Genomic DNA, 19,758 nt, shown 5'->3' with positions numbered 1-19,758 from the left:
TTTTTTCCTTCTGGAAAACAATGTTATGTCTGGCATGATATCATCTTCCAGAGCTTCTGCTGTCCTGGAGATGATCCAAGAATGAGCTCCAGCTCTTTGTTGCTTTAGAGGGTTGTGTGAAGTAGTGCGTAGTATCTTCTAGACCAGGGGTCTCATTAGAGACCCTTGTAGAGCTACAAATAATTCTAGACTCTTTATAGCTCAGGGTTCAACTGTGGGGTCCTCGGTGCTCTCTGAGCTTGGTTGTCTTCTTGCAGATGTTTCATTACCCAACTAGGTAACTTCATCACTGATAATGTTACCTAGTTGGGAAATGAAACACACAAATCCCTAGTGCTGTGTAACGGAGGGAGCTCCCGTGACCTGTCCCAGCTTCTGCCAACCTAGCTGTTCGAAAGCACATAAAAAATGCAAGTAGAAAAATAGGAACCACCTTTGGTGGGAAGGGAACAGCCTTCCGTGCGCCTTTGGCGTTGAGTCATGCCGGCCACAGGACCACAGAGACGTCTTCGGACAGCGCTGGCTCTTCGGCTTTGAAATGGAGATGAGCACCGCCCCCTAGAGTCTGGAACCACTAGCACATTTGTGCAAGGGGAACCTTTACCTTTTAAGAGAGGTGAAAAGATCCCCTTCTGGTCAGGCTTAGTCTTTGTTGGTCTTCCATCCCACGTACCAACCCTTTCGGACCCTCCTTGGTGATAATCAGTCAAGGTCAACTCAACCTCTTGATTAAGGAGCAAAAAGTTCCTAGAAGTAGCCAGAAGTGCTACATACCTCTCCACCAACTCCATTCTGCATAGCTTGGTCTCCAGTGGCCAGTGATGGGTCAACAGCCCCCAACCTGTTTAGAAAGAGAAGAAGGACATTTAAAACTCCCTTTAGAGTTTTCCTCCTTTTAGCTGGAGGGAGGAAGAGGGAGGAGGCTGAGCAGTAACTTGATTGATCTGTTGATCCCAAAACAAAGGCTTTAAAACCCATTGTGCACATTTAACAAATCACCAAAGAGGCCAGCAATACAGACAATTAAAAGGCTCTTAGTTATTTCTCTTTTAGAGGCTGCATTGGCATGCCAGTGCGAAAGTGTTTATTTATTAATGGGGATTTCTATTACATCTGGGTAGCATCATCTAGATGGAGAGACAATTTTGGCTCTTTTAGGAGCGTAGTAAATTTAGCTGCTTCTCCCTCTCTCTCTCCTCTTTCTGTCTTTTCTCTCTCCCCTCTCTATCTCTCCTCTCTCTCTTATTCTCTCTCTATCTTCTCTCTCTTTCTCTCTCTCCCCCTCTCTTTCCTCTCTCTTTGTGTCTCTCACCTCTCTGTATCTCCTCTCCCTCTCTCTCTTATTCTCTCTCTTTCTCTCTCCTCTCTCTGTCTCTTTCTCTCTTTCCCCCTCTCTCCTCTCTCTCTCTGTATCTCCTCTCTCTCATTCTCTCTTTCTCTCTCTCTCTCCCTCCCTCCCTCCCTCCCTCCCCCTCTCCCTCTCGGAGTTTTTTCCTCCACTAGCTGAAAACTTCAGGGTTTTTTTTCTTTAAACCATGTAATCAAAACATTCCAAACAACATTTCTTGTTAATGAAAAGAAAATATAGGAATGTCCTTACTTAGTTTTCTCACATGGTATAGATTCTGAAGCTTAGAAAATCCTTCCCTAAATAGCTAATCTGAGTTAAAGAGCTAACTCTTATACCTGGCAACTTCATTGTTATTTTGAATTTCTGAAATCTCAACTTGGTCTTGGTCTTTAGGAGGGTCTGATGTCACAACATTTCATGCTGCAAAATATTTTCAAAAGTAATTTGATTTGGGGGAACTCTCCATCTTTCTAATGACCATTGACAAGGATTCAAATGGAGCAGGAGAGAAGACTAATAATCAAAGATCAAGCTTTTTCAAGAGGCAACTGGACTTCCTTTTTTTTTCTCCTTGAAGAGGTTTCACTTCTCGTCCAAGAAGCTTCTTCAGCTCTGACTGAGTGGTGGGGAATGGATCAGTCTGTCAGAACTTCAGCCAGAATGGAAGAGGCTTCGTGGATGAGAAGTCAAACATTATGAAGTACACACAACATTCATTAGGAAGTACACACCACAAGGGGGGTGTTTACAACATGTTAGCAGCGACGCAATATTTTGTCTGTTCGCTCTCACCCTCCCTCCACAGACAATCTGCTGACTAATAGAAGTTGTGTGTTCTATTTTCAGGTTGTTTCTTGTTATAGAATATGTGAATGGGGGTGACCTCATGTTTCATATGCAACGGCAGAGGAAACTTCCAGAGGAACATGCAAGGTATTGCGAATCTATCTATCTTTCTTTCTTTCTTTCTTTCTTTCTTTCTTTCTTTCTTTCTTTTTCTTTCTCTCTCTCTCCTTCCTTTTTCTTTCTTTTTCTTTCTTTTTCTTTTTCCTTTCTTTCATTCTCTTTCTCACTCTCTCTCTCTTTCTTTCCTTCCTTTCTCTCTCTCTTTCTTTCTTTCTTTCTTTCTTTCTTTCTTTCTTTCTTTCTTTCTCCAGGGAGTCCTTTCTTCTCATTAGGTGGCCAAAGCATTTGAGTTTCCTCTTCAGGATCTAGCCTTCTAAAGAGCAGTCAGGGATGATCTCCTCTGGGACTGACCAGTTGGATGGGCTTGCAGTCCAAGGGACTCACTGCAGGAGTCTTCTTCTCCAGCACCAGAGCTCAAAGGCCTCTGTTCTTCAGCGCTCAGCCTTCCTTCATGGTCCAACCTTCACAGATCCATCCATTGCAAAATGAAAGGAATAGCAACTGTTAAATTGCCCTAAGGAGTGAAATTACGTTTTCCTTTCAGGTTTTATGCTGCTGAAATCTGCATTGCTCTCAACTTCCTCCACGAGAGAGGCATTATCTACAGAGATTTAAAACTGGATAATGTTCTCCTGGATACAGAGGGCCACATCAAGCTAACAGATTACGGCATGTGTAAGGTAAATCGAGTCAGTGGGTCAGCCTCCCTAAGAATCGGGACCTGATTGTACAGGTGGCCAAGGCTGAAGACGGTTCTCTTCCTTTGTTGAGATCAAAGGAGCCTTTCCCATCGCTGAAGAGACTTTTCACCCTGGTCTTGAAAGGGATCTCATGTTGGGGTGCCAGAGATCAGGAGAGATCCCTCTGTTCTTTAGAGAAGGGTGAAAGACCAAGAGAAGAAAAATTGGCCCAGACAGGAAGGAGGTACACTATATTGCCAAAAGTATTCGCTCACCTGCCTTTACTCGCATATGAACTTACTGTAAGTGACCTCCCATTCCTAATCCATAGGGTTCAATATGACGTCGGTCCACCCTTTGCAACTATAACCGCTTCAACTCTTCTGGGAAGGCTGCCCACAAGGTTCAGGAGTGTGTTTATGGGGATGTGTGACCATTCTTCCAGAAGCACATTTGTGAGGTCACACACTGATGTCGGACGAGTTTACATGGCCTACCACTTTGTGGCCAAGTTGCTGTCGTTCCCAAACACTTCCAAGTTCTTATAACACAGCTGACAGTTGACTGTGGAATATTTAGGAGCGAGGGAATTTCACGACTGGATTTGTTGCACAGGTGGCATCCTATCACAGTTCCCCGCTGGAATTCACTGAGCTCCTGAGAGTGACCCATTCTTTCACAAATGTGTGTAAAAACAGTCTGCATGCCTAGGGACTTGATTTTATACACCTGTGGCTGTGGAAGAGATTGGAACACCTGATTCTGATTATTTGGATGGGTGAGTGAATACTTTTGGCAATGTAGTGTATCTAGAACTATTGATGAGGACGGAGGAGGTCCATAGCCTATACCAGTGTAGGCTAATCTTTCTGTCCAAGTGTGCTGAAGGTGTGCATGCACTTGCCCACACCTATAATGCAGTGTGCGCACGACCCACCTACCCCCCCCCCCCCACTGACTCTGTCAGTGAGATCAATCAAGCAATGTAACAGAAGTTGCCTTCGGAAGTTATGGGAGCTTCATCATTGGAAGCTTTCAAGAAGAGACTGGACTGCCATCTGTCAGGAACGGTGTAGGGTCTCCTGCTTGGACAGAGGTGTGTGTGTGTGGACTAGATGACCTACAAGGTCCCTTCCAACTCTTGTTAATCTAAACTCTCCCAAAACCATTTTTTCTCTTTCATCGACACCCTTCAAATCGTTTCATTTTTGCAGGAAGGATTGGGCCCCGGCGACACGACGAGCACTTTCTGCGGAACGCCAAATTACATCGCTCCGGAGATTCTCCGAGGAGAAGAATACGGTGAGTTGCGATTTAGAGCGTGTTAAGATGTAGAGACTGCAAAGCCTTCTCATCCGGAGTGATTACAGATGTGCTGTGTGTTTGTGTTAATCTCTTTACGCCCTTAAGCAGAGGTTGGACCTAACGGAAGCATCTCTGGGTTCCTTATTATGTTCTGGAGCAGAAAAGAGTGGAGCAGTGTTCAAAATGGAGAAGGATGGAGAAACTGTCCTGTCTCCATACTTTGTGATGTAGAGTTCAAGTGTTTGCAGGCTCGAAGGCTGCCCTGAATCCATTTTGAGGGAACCTCAGATAATGAACTTTGGAAGGCTGGTCTACGTTGTTGAATGCCTTTGGCAAATAAACTATTGCTAGCTAACCCCAATGGGTCTTTGATAGGACTTCATACCATCGCTGCCATGTTTTCCTTGTAAAAGGCTGCAGAGATACAGTAAAGTCTCCTTTTGGGGAGTTCTGATTGCCCTTACACAAGCCAAAGTGTTGAGTGTCAGAAAACGGGATTAAGATACTGGGTTGGAGATAGTTCTGACAGCCACACTACTTACGGGATCGACAGTTGCCAAGAGCCAAGGTGGCGCAGTGGTTAAATGCAGCACTGCAGGCTACTGCTAGATCAGCAGGTCAGCGGTTCAAATCTCACCAGCTCAGGGTTGACTCAGCCTTCCATCCTTCCATCCTTCCGAGGTGGGTAAAATGAGGACCCAGATTGTTGGGGGCAATATGCTGACTCTCTGTAAACCGCTTAGAGAGGCCTGAAAGGCCTATGAAGCGGTATATAAATCTTCTGCTATTGCATTGGGTTTGAATTTTTAAGCAATCCCCCCCCCTCCTCCTCCCAAATCTTAAATTTATCCTGTTGCTTTGAAGCAATCTTTCATGGCATTGTTGCAAACTAAAAGCGCAGGGCATCTGAATTAATTTTTTTGTTCTGGTTGTTTTTATGTTCTCCACTACACACACAAACACAGCAGCCCTTGTACACCACTAAAATCTTCTCTGAAGACTCCCTAATTTCTATATATCTACCTATCTACCTACCTACCTATCTATTTATCATTTCTCTATATATATCTATCTATCTATTATCTCTCTCCCTCTTATCTATCTATCATCTGTCATTTCTCTCTCTCATCTATTATCTCTCTCTACCTATCATTTCTCTCTCATCCCCCCTCTCTCTTTCTTTCTTTCTCTCTTTCTCTCCTTCCTTCCTTCCTTCTGTTTTCTTTCTTTCTCTTTGTTTTCCTTCCCTCCCTCCCTCTCTCTCTCTCTCTCCTTTTTTTAAAAATGATTTTATAATTATTTTTTGTATTGATTAAAAATTAAAAACATTGGACATAGAGCGACCTTTCTGGCTTTGTCATTTCCATACTTATTTTAACATAACAACAAATACAGTTTCTACTTATTGTACACAGATATGTTTAATAAGATTAAACATATCCCTTATCCTCCTTTATAGATTTATCTGTGTATTATCCAGTTCCAATTCTACAATCCCCAAAATATTCTGTTCCGACTCCTTTTCCTTATTTCCAACCATTGATACATTTTGTTCCAAATTTCATAATATTCTGTCTTGTCTCTATTTTTGATTTCTAGTGTCAGTCTGTCCATTTCTGCACACATTTAAAAAAAATTATTACCTCTTTTTCGGTGCGGGCATCTCATTTTTTCCCAATTTTGCACATATACCAATCTTGCTGTGGTTATCCCATGCAGCATTAAATACGTCACTCCTTTACTATATTTTTCTTTTACTATTCCTAATAGGAATAGTTCTGTTTTTAAATCTATCTTTTGATCTAACATCTCTTCCAACCATATCTTTATCTGATGCTAAAAACCCCTCTCTCTTTCCTATAGCCACCCATCTCAATCAATGTCTCTAATCCTTGTGTTGTTCTGTATATTAAAGCAGTAACAGTCAGCTCCGTAACCTGAAATCTTTTATTGAAAACACATTTTTCTAATATTTCTTTACAGGATTCAGTGTGGATTGGTGGGCCCTTGGTGTCCTCATGTTTGAAATGATGGCAGGAAGATCTCCTTTTGATATCATTACTGACAATCCAGATATGAACACTGAAGATTACCTCTTCCAAGGTATTTTTTTATGTAACGACAGATTAGTATCCAACATTTAACTAGAGTGTTAAGAATTGGAATAAAGTTTCACTCAAGAGCAGGATAAAAATTGCAGCATCCAATCTGGATTGGTCACTGGGATCAGAGGTTTAGGGATGGGCTCCAGCACGAGTCCAAAAACTTAAAGACTAAACCTCTGGTCCCAGCGACTGACCCAGATTTGATCCTGCAACGTTATCCTGGGACCTGTGTATGTATGTATGCCTTCATCTGTGAGAATAAAAATTATTTGGAAAACAAAAATTTAACCTGTGGAGTCCTTGGGACTCTCTGAGCTCGGTTGTTTTCTTGCAGACATTTCATCACCCAACTACATAACACCATCAGCACTAGGCAAGTTCAGTGATATATAATTTCTCAGACCTAATTTTCTTTCATCAGCTAGCATTGATGATATTGGCTATCAACGTTAATGAAACATTTGCAAGAAAGCCACCAAGCTCAGAGAGCTCCAAAGACACCCTGAACTATAAATAGCCTCTTCTAAAACTCAACCTCTTATATCAGTGGTCACCAACTGGTGGTCCGTGAGAAAATTTTGGTGGTCCGCAGAAAAATCTTTGCATTTTTGCATTTTTTTTTATATTGCCCTAAATCAGGGATCCTCAAACTACCGCCCGGCAAAGCAATTACTCCCACTCGCTGATGGGATTACTAATATGAATTAGTGACAGGATAGGGTCCTTCAGGCACTTAGCTTGGCTGCCTTTTTAGTAGCTCCACCCCTTCCCTCCCCTCCCTGGGAGTCCAGGCACTTCAGTGAGAGGTGCGCAAAACTTCAGCCGGGCTCCTTGAAACACAGAGTTTGCAGGGGGCCAATCTAGCGCCCGGGCTAGCTTCAAGACAAACATTCATTTTGGCTGTATTCGAGATTCCCAACTGCAATGGATAGCAAAGCTAGGGTTGACCCCGGGCGCTTCTCTCTGCTAACAGGCGGCCAAGCTAAGTGCCTGAAGGACCCCATCCCGTCATTAATTCATGTTAATGGTCCACCGGATTTAAAATTACGAATTTAGTGGTCCCTGAGGTCCGAAAGGTTGGTGACCAGAAACGGTGGGTTCCTACCGTTTCGGACCGGTTCAACTGAACCGGTAGTGGTTTGGCAGCCTGGGTCACTAGAACTGGCAGCAGGCCTGCCACACCGTGGTTCTCCGGGCAGCAACATCTTGTTTTTTTGGTTCTGCGCTTGTGCAGAACAATTTTTATTGTATTGCGCCTGCACGCACATCAAGCGCACCGCGTGTCCATGAGCAAACCAGCAGTAGTGGCTGCCGGAAGCCACCTCTGTTGGTGACCCCTGTCTTATATGGTTGTTAAAATATCTTGAATCAGGCCAAAATCATACACCCAGCTGGCGTACCTAATGCCCATTGAAATGAAATTGAAGGACAGATAGAAAATTGCCTTATGAAAGGCAAGAATTGTCTGCTGTCAAGACTCCATCTTTTACACCACACCAGCTACTGATTTAATATGGAATATTCTTTATTTAGCACCGAGGATTTCTATATTTCATAGGGAAGGTTATTCAGGACATCCTCTCCCTACATTTTGCTAATTTCTGGAAAGATCACTGAGCAGAATTGGCATTTGAACTGTGCCAAGGAGGGAAGTGTGAGCCTGTGTATCGTAGTTACTTCAGAACTTACAGTTAACGTGCTAACATTGGCAGAGTCCTCTTAATTAAGAGAGGTACCCGGTTTATGGTTTAGTTTTTGGGTTCTGCATTGACTTCAAAGGGAGCCTCCTACTGAAGTGCTTGACAAAATCCTGATGTCCTGCCTACAAGCCATCTTTTCTTTTTAGATTTCAGGCCTGCCATACTTTCTTCTGTGGGAAAATGGGAGGGGGGGATTATATGGAGTGGGTGATATGTAGCCATAATAACATTCTTCTTAGAAAGCCAAGGTCATCTTTGTCTCGGCACCTGGCCGGAACTGGATGGGAGGAATCTGTCTTTGTGGTAGTGGAACATTGGACCATGTGATGGGCTTGTGGGTGTGGGGCAAAGATCTTGAACTTTCAACCGGGTGGGGAAAACCTGGAAGCTTTCCGATTCGGGTTTTCCCAGATGTGCCAACATGGCTGTCTTAATAAATTGGAACTTTGAGCAATATTTTGCCTTGGACTCTGATTTACTTTTGGATGTTATTTGGAACCCTGACATTCTGTTAAGCAGGGGTGGAGAGGAAATTGTGTTGCATTTTAACACAGATTTAAAATGATTACTATACTGATGTTTTGGGGAATATAATATTTTCTCTTTCCAAAACTTTTAACAGTTATCCTTGAAAAACCAATCCGAATTCCAAGATTCCTTTCTGTTAAGGCCTCTCATGTTTTGAAAGGATTTTTAAATAAGGTAGGTCTACAATGTTTTGTCTCCACCCCCACCCCCCAGCAAATTAAGCACAAAAGCACTTTTTGGCTCTCAGTACCTTCTGTTATCCCTGTGGTTTATTCATTAAACCTTAAAAACAATAAAACCTATTCATTGTTTTTGAACAGTGTTCAAACTAGGGAAAAATACACTAAGAGAATTCTTCCACATTCTATTCTGTAACTTGTAAAGTGAAAATATAGAGAGACAGAATGGTTAAGATGAACGTGGTGATTTATTTTATAAAGTTTACAAATTCGTTTTTAAAGACTCTTGTCTTTCGGCCTCACAAACCTGTCAATTAAATACAATCGTGGGAAAATTAATTTTATCTTTCCTTCTAGGATCCCAAAGAGAGACTCGGATGCCAAGCCCAAACAGGATTTTCTGAAATCAAGTCACACACGTTTTTTCGCAGCATAGACTGGGATCTGGTAAAGCATTTCACTTTTCCTTTTCCCCCCCTTCGGTTTTGTGCCTGTGTGTCTGAGCTGTTCTTTTGCACCTGCTAAGGGGCGTGTCCTTTAATGGGAGGGGCAAGTGATGTCACATGTATCAGAATCGGTGATATTCTACCGGTTCGCCTGAGCCAGTAGTGGAAATTGCGGGTTGCCCCGCCCACTTGGCCCAGCTCTACGGCATCCCATTAAGGCCCTTTTTTAATAGACAAAGCGCATGTGTGGAAGGAAGGAGCAGGTGCTCACATTTGCAAACTGGTAGGGAAGGTAAGTGGTTACCACCACTGATCATAATACCATCACCTCTGTTGCTACCGTGAAGGTGGATTACATCAAGAAGCAAGTGTATTGGTGACCCAGCAGAATGAGTGAGGAACTATAACTTGGTTCAAACAACATTCTACATCAGGTTTACCATGGCCATTTTGAATAAACCATAATAGAATGAGTGAGGAACTATAACTTGGTTCAAACAACATTCTACATAAACCATAATAGAATGAGTGAGGAACTATAACTTGGTTCAAACAACATTCTACATAAACTATAATAGAATGAGTGAGGAACTATAACTTGGTTCAAACAACATTCTACATCAGGTTTACCATGGCCATTTTGAATAAACCATAATACAGTACACCATAATGCAGAATGGCCAGTCTAGTTTTATCATTATGGTAGCTCCATTAGACCCACAATAGACCAACCTAAATCTTTGCATATCCATACAACCAGCTCCCACAGGAGACCTACTTCTTCCTCCTTCTGTGGGAATTTCTCATTCCTCTATTCCCCGTCCTGCCACACTCTGTAATAGAATAGAATAACAGAGTTGGAAGGGACCTTGGAGGTCTTCTAGTCCATTCCCCTGCTGGGGCAGGAAACCCTACACCACTTCAGACAAATGGCTGTCCAACATCTTCTTAAAAACCTCCAGTGTTGGAGCAACTTCACAACTTCTGGTAGCTTTTAAGAAGATGTTGGCTATCCCCTCAGATCTGCTTTGGGATGGCACCTGACTTTCTAAGACAACTGGAGGAATTTGTCAACAAGATCTAAAGTTGGTGCAGAATCAGAATTATTGTGTGCTTTCTGTTTTGTTAGCTGATGCTCCTGAGAGGTGGCATCAAGCCATCGTTAAGCTATTTCTTCCCGACTTGGTGCCTTTTGCTTGTGTGGAGTCCAAGAATAAGAAGGATCCGAATCCCCCCGCCCTCTTTCAAAGCCAGTTTTGATAGGAGGTCAACAAGGAGCCAACGTCATGTACCTAGATAGGCTTAGGAGAAACCCATGTTTACAGATCCTCCCTCAGCTGGGGAACTCCTTGGATGACCCCGAATCGGTCACCGTATTTCAAGGGTAAAAACAGGACAGCCACTGCTCCCACCCCCACCCCGGAGACAGACAAAGTCAGCAGGTGCAAAATGACAAACGTCCACGGAGGCTTTCTCACTCGCTCAAATTACACACACCAGCATTGGCAAGACTTGCAACCTTAGTCTCGAGCCTGCACAAACCCATTTCAACGCCCCTTAAAAATTACACGATGGATTCACGTAAAGTTTTTCGACTTCACGGATGCACTTAACCGTATTTTTCGGAGTATAAGGCACACCTTTTTCCCTCAGAAAAGTGGGTGAAAATCTGGGTGCATCTTATACACTGAATACAGCATTTTTTACCTCCCGAAACCCCATCCCCTTCACCAAAATGGCTGTGCAAAGCTTTTAGGAGGCTTTCAGGATGCTCCTAGATTAGATTTATTACATTTATATGCCGCCTTCCTAGGTGCTGGGGAGGGTGTAAATGAGCGAAAAATGCACCGTTTTTTGCTCAATTTTGCCCACCCAGCTCCCAGGAACACTCTATAAGCCTCCTAAAGGCTATTCATGCCCCTTTTTTTGACAAAAAATGGGCCCATTTTTGCTAAAAATGGCCTGTTCTTTGCTCATTCCCCCCCATCCCCCAGGAGCACTCTCCAAGCCTCCTAAAGGCTATTCATGCCCTTTTTTTGAAGGGGGGGGGAAAAAAACCTCAAAATTTTTCACGAAAAACAGGCCCTTTTTGGGAGGCCTGCAGAGTGCAAAAACTTTTTTTTTAATTTGCCTTTTCAAAACTTTGCTGCGTCTTATACTCCGATGCATCTTATACTCTGAAATATGTGGTATATTGGGGGGGGGTTTCAAAAGAAAATAAGACTCGGTCTTATTTTCGGGGGAAACGTAGTATCTAGGGAACCTCAGTACGATTGAAACATTTTAAAATGCATATTGGTACTTACTCAAAATGTGTCATGGGAAAAAGGAAGGTAGAAACCCCGAGACTGTGAGATGTCAAAATTCTCTTTTGAGCAGTTAGTTCTACATTTCTGTCTCTCTGAGAGGCACAGCCTGTTTCTGGCTCAGATCCAAAAGGGTCCACAGAAGACACAGACAAACATAGAAAATGGCCAACCTTGGCCTTGGAAATGCCTCTTTGGTTGATTACATTGTGGTTATAACGTTTGTGTGTGTGTGTGAATTTTAGTGTCTTTTAAACAATACATCATTTCCTCTCTTCTGTCTCTCTCATTTTTCCCCTCCTTGCTCTCAACTCAGCTGGAAAAGAAGCAGGCCACCCCACCATTTCAGCCTCAGATCACGGATGATTATGGCTTGGATAACTTTGATACCCAGTTCACCAGTGAACCTGTGCAGTTAACTCCAGATGATGAGTAAGTGTCATTGTTTAGCCTTGAATCAAAGAAGGGAAAAGAACTTTGGGATTACACGGTGCAGTGTTTTTCAACCTTAGCAACTTTAAACTACGCGGACTTCAACTCCCAGAATTCCCCAGCCAGCAACTGCTGAGAAGCACTGTTCTAGTCCCAACTTTGCCCAATGTGGAATTGATTCACCCCCTGGACAGATTGCTGTCCACCTTAAATATTTTTGTTCTGACCTGGGCTTCCCAAGATCATGAAGCAGACTCCTCGTCCCAATAAAACCTCTTATTTTGATTAAAGGGAATTCCTCTCCCTGCAAACTCCCCTCCCCTTTCGCTCTTTATTCCCTATGGGAGGGGCCATTCACTGTCCATCTGTGCCTTTACTCCTGAGTTGGCCCTTCTTCTTTAGCGGTTCCCTTCTCCTGGCAGCTCTGCGCATGCGCGCATCGGGAACAGGCTCCAGCTGTTTTTGTGCCCCACTGATATCCGACTCCGGAGGCAGCTGATAACTGTCGGACGGCCCTGGCCCCATCTCTGCCTTCGACACAGAGCCTTCCCCAGACTCCACGACTGGCCCATGTTCCTCCCCAACCTCCTCACTATCCGAGCCTGCCACCAGCTCCCCTGGCCACGGCGGCCCACAACAATTACCTTAACTGTAAAGATTGAAAGATTGAGCTCCTATTCCTTGTTTTGGGAATTGTTGCTTTTTCTAAATGCCTCTCTCTGTACTTCCTGAGTTTTACAAGTGGTCCTTGAGTTATAACCGTTCATTTAGTGACCCTTTGGGGTTGCAACGGCACTGAAAAAAACGACTTACAACTATTTTTTCACATGACCGTTGCAGTATTCTCATGGTCACATGATCAAAATTCAGACCCTTTGGCTAACCGACTCATATTTGTGACAGTTGCAGTACCCCAAGGTCACGTGATTCCCTTTTGTGACCTTCTGACAAGCAAGGGGACGCCCGACTCACTTTACAACCATGTTACTAACTTCTAACAACTGCAGTGATTCACGTTAACAACTGTGGTATTTTTTAAAATGGTAAAACGGGGCAAAGCTCGCTTAACATCTCGCTTACCAACAGGAATTTTGGGCTCGATAGTGGTCACAAGTCGAGGACCATCTGTATTTCCCACCCTTCTTACTGCTTAGCCAAAAGCACGCAGACCCACAAACATTGGTTATTGCAAAGAAAATGTGGGGGTTTTTTCCTGTTCATTTTGACCATGCGAAGACTGCGGGAGGTGACCATTCTGCGAAGACTGCGGGAGGTGGGAGTGGGAGGCACCGTGTTACGGTGGTTCTCCTCCTACCTCTCGGACAGGTCGCAGTCGGTGTTAGTGGGAGGGCAGAGATCGTCCCCAAGGCCCCTAAAATATGGGGTGCCGCAGGGTTCGGTCTTATCCCCCCTACTATTTAACATTTACATGAAACCGCTGGGAGAGATCATCCGTAGGCACGGGATTAGATACCATCAATATGCGGACGATACTCAATTGTATCTGTCCGCCCCGTGCCAAATCAATGAAGCGGTTGACGTAATGGACCGGGGGCTCGAAGCCGTCATGGACTGGATGAGGATTAACAAGCTTGTGCTCAACCCAGAAAAGACCGAGTGGCTGTTGTGTTTTCCTCCCAAAAATTCGGCCATTAATCCAACACTCAGGCTGGGGGGTCAAATTCTACACCCCTCAGAGAGGGTTCGCAACCTGGGAGTCCTCCTGGATCCACAGCTGTCATTCGACCATCATATAGCGGCTGTGACCAGGGGGGCATTCGCCCAGGTACGCCTGGTGCGCCAGTTGCGACCCTACCTGAACCGGGAGGCGCTCACAACTGTCACTCGGGCCCTCGTGATTTCTAGGCTGGAATACTGCAATGTGCTCTACATGGGGCTGCCCTTGAAGAGCATCCGGCGACTTCAGCTAGTACAAAACGCAGCCGCGCGAGTGATCGCGGGTGCACCTCGATTCACCCGCATTACACCTATCCTCCGCGAGCTGCGTTGGCTACCTGTCGATCTCCGGATGCGCTTCAAGGTGCTATTGACCACCCATAAAGCCCTACATGGCAGTGGATCTGGATACTTGAGAGACCGCCTTCTGCCAATTACCTCCCTACGGCCTATAAGATCTCATAGGTTAGGCCTCCTCCGCATCCCATCGGCCAGCCAATGCCGGCTGGCAACCACAAGGAGGAGGGCCTTCTCAGTAGCGGCCCCGACCCTTTGGAACGAGCTCCCCGTAGAGATCCGCACCCTCTCCACCGTCCAGGCCTTCCGCATAGCCTTGAAGAACTGGCTCGCCCGTCAGGCCTGGGGATAAGGACCATTGCCCCGCCCGAATGTTGTATGCATGTTGTGTATTATTTTATTATGTGTTGTTGTTTTAGTATTGTATTGTTTTGTATTCCCCTCTCCCTGGTTTCTGTGAGCCGCCCTGAGTCCCCTCAGGGAAAAGGGCGGCCTACAAATAAAATCAATTCTAATTCTAATTCTAATTCTGATTTGCCTATTCAGCTTGCAGCAAAGGTGGTATTCAGGAGGTTCTGACCAGTTCTGGAGAACCAGTAGCGGAAATTTTGAGTAGTTTGGAGAACCGGCAAATACCACCTCTGGCTGGCCCCGCCCCCATCTATTCTCTGCCTCCTGAGTCTCAGCTGATCGGGAGGAAATGGGGATCTTACAGTATCCTTCCCCTGGAGTGGGGATGGATTGGGGATTTTACAGTATCCTTCCCCTGCCACACCACCAAGCCACGCCCACAGAACCGGTAGTAAAATCTTTTGAATCCTACCACTGGTTTGGAGCCCTTTGAGAAGACATTACAGACGAGTGTTAATTCTTCTCCTCTTTCTTCTTCCTGTCCCCAGGGATGTAATAAAAAGAATAGACCAGTCGGAGTTTGAAGGATTTGAATATATTAACCCATTGATGCTATCGACCGAGGAAACGGTATGAGAAAGAGGCACAGAGAGAACAAAAGAATAATAATAATAATAATGAATGCACTTGGACATTTAATCCTGAACTACAGTATATGCATGCAAGGCTGGGGCGGGGCCACCATAAGGTTTTGAATGGAGACCAAATGATAAGACGGCCGCTGAGAAAAACCAAGATCACGTGATTCGGGGGGGCGGCTTCCTGTTTCTTTTTTTTCTTTTTTTTTTAAGTCCGGGGGAAACTGGCGGAGCTAGCTTCATGGATTCTGCACTCCGTGCCTGCTTCAACGAGGGGTTCAATGATGGTTTGTTGCATCCTTGGGGAAGAGATTCCAGATCACGTTGAAAGTAGACCAACTTCTAACGGACCTTTTTCCATGCAACAGCCTCCTATAAAACAGTCAAACATCCAGAATACAATTGCTTGTGGTGTTGAAGCTTAACTTTAGATGCCTTTTCTCACAAGTGGTACCTATCCTATGTGTCTCAGTGTGTGCGTGGGTCTGTATGTGTGTGTGTACATTCACATCTGGGTAGGCACACATGTATGCGCACACTTGCTAAATAAATAGAAATGGGGTTGTGTTTTATTAGCAATGTTAACAAATTTGGGTACAGTATTTTAAGTGCCTAAATGGATAATCTACATTAAATTATTCCATTTTTGGAACATTTGAGGAACCCTGTGAAGTTTCTGGTTATTGAAAAGAAAAGAAAAAGTATTTTACACATGGAACCTACAACTAACAGCTGCTATCTAATATTAATCATGGTCTCAGAATGGACAGGAATCTTAGCAATAACAATTCCAAAAATTACAATTTAGCATCTTAAAACATTCTGGATTATGCTGAACGTGGGAGAAATATATATAATATATATATATACTACCAAAATCTCATCAGAAAATTTAAATTTGCACATGGTGGATTTATGAAAATATTTGAGCAGTGCCTACAATGATTTATGTTGTATACTAGATTTTTGAATAATATTTTTATCAATGCAATATTCAAAAGGAACAATGGAAATGTAATAGATCTTAGCCTTAAAAAAAATTTTGGAAAAAAAAAAGAATTCTAGGATATCCATCAACATACATATTTTTCTGATAAAGCACACCTCCTACTTAAAAACAACTGCTTTGAAATGTTTAGTTCTCCCAGGGGTTGTCATGGTAAATGAAACACTAACAAAAAAGTAACTCAGTGATGGGAAAGGCGACCAGATTTTTTAAAAAAATTACCTGGATATAAAAATGTCCATTATTTCCTTTTTGGAGAACTGTGGGGTGTTTCATCGAGATAACTGCTTGTCAATTTTTGGGATTTAAAGAAAATTCAGATTGAACCAGTCCATTATTGCTAATCTAATACCATAGCCCTTTCCGAATATTGTTGGGTCGATTGCAGTTTTTGAGAATAAGGTTAAAAAAAAGAAAATAAATCAGATTGACTTTACGGGATCCATTCTAATGACAGATAGGGGGTGAAAAATCCCATTAACGTCATGACTTGATAGATATCAAATAACTCCATCTAGGATTTCTCAGGATATATAACATTGCATTGGTTGCTGTGCAGGAGACCTTACCTGCATTTGCAGCCATAAGATGCTCGTAGATTAAGATGGGCAAATCTGGAAGGTGGATAAATCTGGCCAAGAATCATTTCGTTAAATTTCGTTTTTGGATTCTCCCCTTAGCTTGGCCGCTAATTAAAAGCACACACACACACGATAACAAAAACGCTAGCACTCCCAGGCCGAGTTCTTGGAATTTCGGCTGTTTTGTTTTCCAGCAAGATTCTTAAGTCTGTTCTAACCAGCACTTATCCAGCTAGGACTATTACTGTTTTTCCTCCGTGGTGCTCGGGATTTAAATAACCAAGCTACTTTGCTTTTTAAGCAAAGCTTGAAAATGAGTATCCTACTTCCCCTCTCCTTCTTCTCAGCGACAAATTCAGTATTTCCTTCACTGCTCTCTCTCTCCCTCCCTCCCTCTCTTTCCCCTTCAATTTACAGCTGAGCAGCTGGTTTTTGTAGGCATGTGACTGATCCGATGCCATCAGATTATGGAGGCAAAAAAACCGTGAGAATACTTTTGCTCCGAACTTTGTATAACTGTCCAAACATCAAAGCAGGACTAGATACGCACTTGGTCCCAGGCATCATAAAAAAACAAAACCAAGTCCTTGATTTATTTACAATTTAAGGCATTTTACAATGTTGCTGTGTTGCCAAATAAGTTACTGGTTAAAAAGTCGATTGCTGCTGCTCGTGTGCAATGTATAATGTTCTGTCCATGATGAAGGGGAAATTTTTTTATATAAAGTTCTTGTTTTATAAATTAAAAAGAAAAATGAAGGATGTAATTAAGTGTGTGGTTTAAAAAAAAAATCCTTAATATATTGCAAATGGAGCTGGTGACAATATCATTGTCTTAGTATGTAAATGAAATGTAAATGAAAACACTCTAGCTAATTTAATGATTGTAAAACAGTAAAATATGTTCTTGTAGTTTTGTATAATTAGCTAGTTGAGATCTTTGGCCAGTTTTATTTGTGCAAAAAAAAAAGATGGTATCCTAACCAGTTAAAACAGCTAAGATCATTTATATTCTTGCACATCTATTAAAGACTTTAATGAAAATATTCCGACTGTTTTCATTAAGCAAAAATAATAGACTTTCTTCAGATGGATTACAATGTTTTATTAGTATGTTTCAGTTCCATACATCCTGCACACAAAATGTTTTCTGTTCCATTTGATTTCTTCAGAGTTGATCTCTTCAAACTGTCTGGAAAGAAACTATTATAATAAAAACAGAGTTCAAACATGAACTCTTAATTACTTTACAATAATTTGTATTTCTCTATAACTGCGCAGTGGCGGCTTACATTTCAATCTGCATGAAATTAGAACTGTCAGTGCAGCTGTGTTCAGTTTGCTAAGGTTGAAACCATACTTTAAAATTGTGATATTTTTTTTGACACCTGTCCTTTTAATTCCAACAAGCTGATGATATAAACTCAATTCCTCCAAATTATTGAAATATCGTATTTTTCAGAGTATAAGACATACCTTTTTTCCTCAAGAGGCTGAAAATCTGGGTGCGTCTTATACATCGAATACAGCAATTTTTTTGTCTCCCGAAGCCCCGCCCCCTTCACCAAAATGGCCATGCATACCCTTATGGAGGCTTTCACAGAGCTCCTGGGGGCTGGGGAAGGCAGAAATGAGCAAAAAAATGGGTCATTTTTGCCCCCCCTCCCCCCCAGCAGCACTCTATAAGCCTCCATAAGGCTATGCATGCAAATTTTTTTGACAAAAAACGGGCCCGTTTTTTGCTCATCCCCTCCCAAGGAGCACTCTGCAAGCCCCCCCCCCCAAGGCTATTCATGCCTTTGTTGGGGGGGGGGGAACAGGCTGGTTTGGGGCGGTTTGCAGAGTGCAAAAACTTTTTTTTCCCCCTTTTGGAAAGCTCTTTAATTGATTGATGAATATTACATTAAGTGCTGTGCCAGCAGAAACAAAGTCTTAGGTGCTGCAGATTGTCAGCGATTTCCTTCTCCAGCACATGGATATATACACCTGAAAACATCGACCTACCTACCTACTGTATTTTTCTCTCTCCCCCCCTTTATCTATGTACCTACCTACTCTCTCTCCCTATCTATTGTATTTCTCTCCCTCTCTATTTCTATCCCTCTACCTACCTACTCTCTCTCCCTACCTATCTACTGTATTTCTCTCTATCCCTCTACCTACCTACACACTCTCTCCCTACCTACTTTATTTCTCTATATATTTCTCTATCCCTTTATCTACCTACCTACTTACCTAACTACTCTCTTTCTCTCTCTCTCTTTACCTACCTACTGTATTCCTCTCTCTTTCTCCCCCTCTCTATCTACCTACCTACTTTTTTTTAAAATTTGCCTCTTCAAAACCTTGGTGCGTCTTATACTCCGGTGTGTCTTATACTCTGAAAAACATGATACATTTACAAAGAAAACTTACCTTTCCTTTGTAGCCTACATAACAAAGTACCCATCAAGATTTCACTATACATATAACCGACTTATAACAGTTTGTTTAGTCACCGTAATAAAAAAATAAAATGAGACTTTTTCACACTTACATTTGTGGCTTCCCCATGATCACATGATCAAAATTCAGATGCTTAGCAACTGATTCATATTTATGACGGTAGTGGTGTCCCAGAGTCACCTTTTGCAACTTCATGACAAACAAAGGCAATGGGGAAGCCAGATTCACTCAAAAACCATGTTAGTAATTTAACAACTCAAGTGATTTATTTAACCTGTCAAGAAAAGTCGTGAAACGGGACACAAACTTTACAAATAAGCTTTTAGCAAAATGATTATCATGTCCCAGTTTGGAGTATAATCAATTGAGATAATTTGATCTGCAGATAAAATCACTATCTCCTAATACGGAAATCTATTATATTTCCGGGTAACTGCTAATTCTTCTATCATATTCTTACTCTAGTTTAACACAGAAAAATCTTACTATCTTGTTCGATTTTTAACAGGGCCACATGGTAAATGGAGTTGACTAATTTCTGAATCTATTGTTGGATATAAAATATTGGCTAGATATAAAACTTCGGCTAATTTTTTTTTTTTTACTTAATTCCTATCCATTCCAAAAATTGAGTATTTCCATTTTCCATGCAAAAAATGATTGAAAAATATGAGTCAGCCCCTCCTGCTGCTTTTAAAGCTGGCACTTAATGCCAACCTATTACTTATAAAAATTCTTCACATGTTTTCTATTTATCTGGTTGATGATTCATTCACATTTCTGTAGGGAGGGACAGATTTGCCCTTCACATTTAAATGAGGGGGG

The 19,758-nt window shown here is 42.6% G+C and overlaps 1 protein-coding gene across 1 annotated transcript in view; it reads left to right on the top strand.

The window, feature by feature from the left end:
- Positions 1-16,952, top strand: part of PRKCZ (protein kinase C zeta) — a 73,943-nt gene extending 56,991 nt beyond the window's left edge. The window contains exons 13-20 of the mRNA XM_032231843.1: positions 2,198-2,284; positions 2,802-2,937; positions 4,152-4,239; positions 6,226-6,345; positions 8,670-8,749; positions 9,112-9,201; positions 11,823-11,938; positions 14,812-16,952. Coding sequence (XP_032087734.1) covers positions 2,198-2,284; positions 2,802-2,937; positions 4,152-4,239; positions 6,226-6,345; positions 8,670-8,749; positions 9,112-9,201; positions 11,823-11,938; positions 14,812-14,899 — 805 coding nt within the window. The 3' untranslated portion in view covers positions 14,900-16,952. The remainder of the gene's footprint in view (positions 1-2,197; positions 2,285-2,801; positions 2,938-4,151; positions 4,240-6,225; positions 6,346-8,669; positions 8,750-9,111; positions 9,202-11,822; positions 11,939-14,811) is intronic.
- Positions 16,953-19,758: the final 2,806 nt, after the last annotated feature.

The sequence above is a fragment of the Thamnophis elegans genome, chromosome 15 (genome assembly GCF_009769535.1).
Source record: "Thamnophis elegans isolate rThaEle1 chromosome 15, rThaEle1.pri, whole genome shotgun sequence".
In the NCBI taxonomy this organism is placed as follows: Eukaryota; Metazoa; Chordata; class Lepidosauria; order Squamata; family Colubridae; genus Thamnophis; species Thamnophis elegans.
Note: the sequence above shows the minus strand (reverse complement) of the source record. Positions and strands in the feature narration are given on the sequence as shown.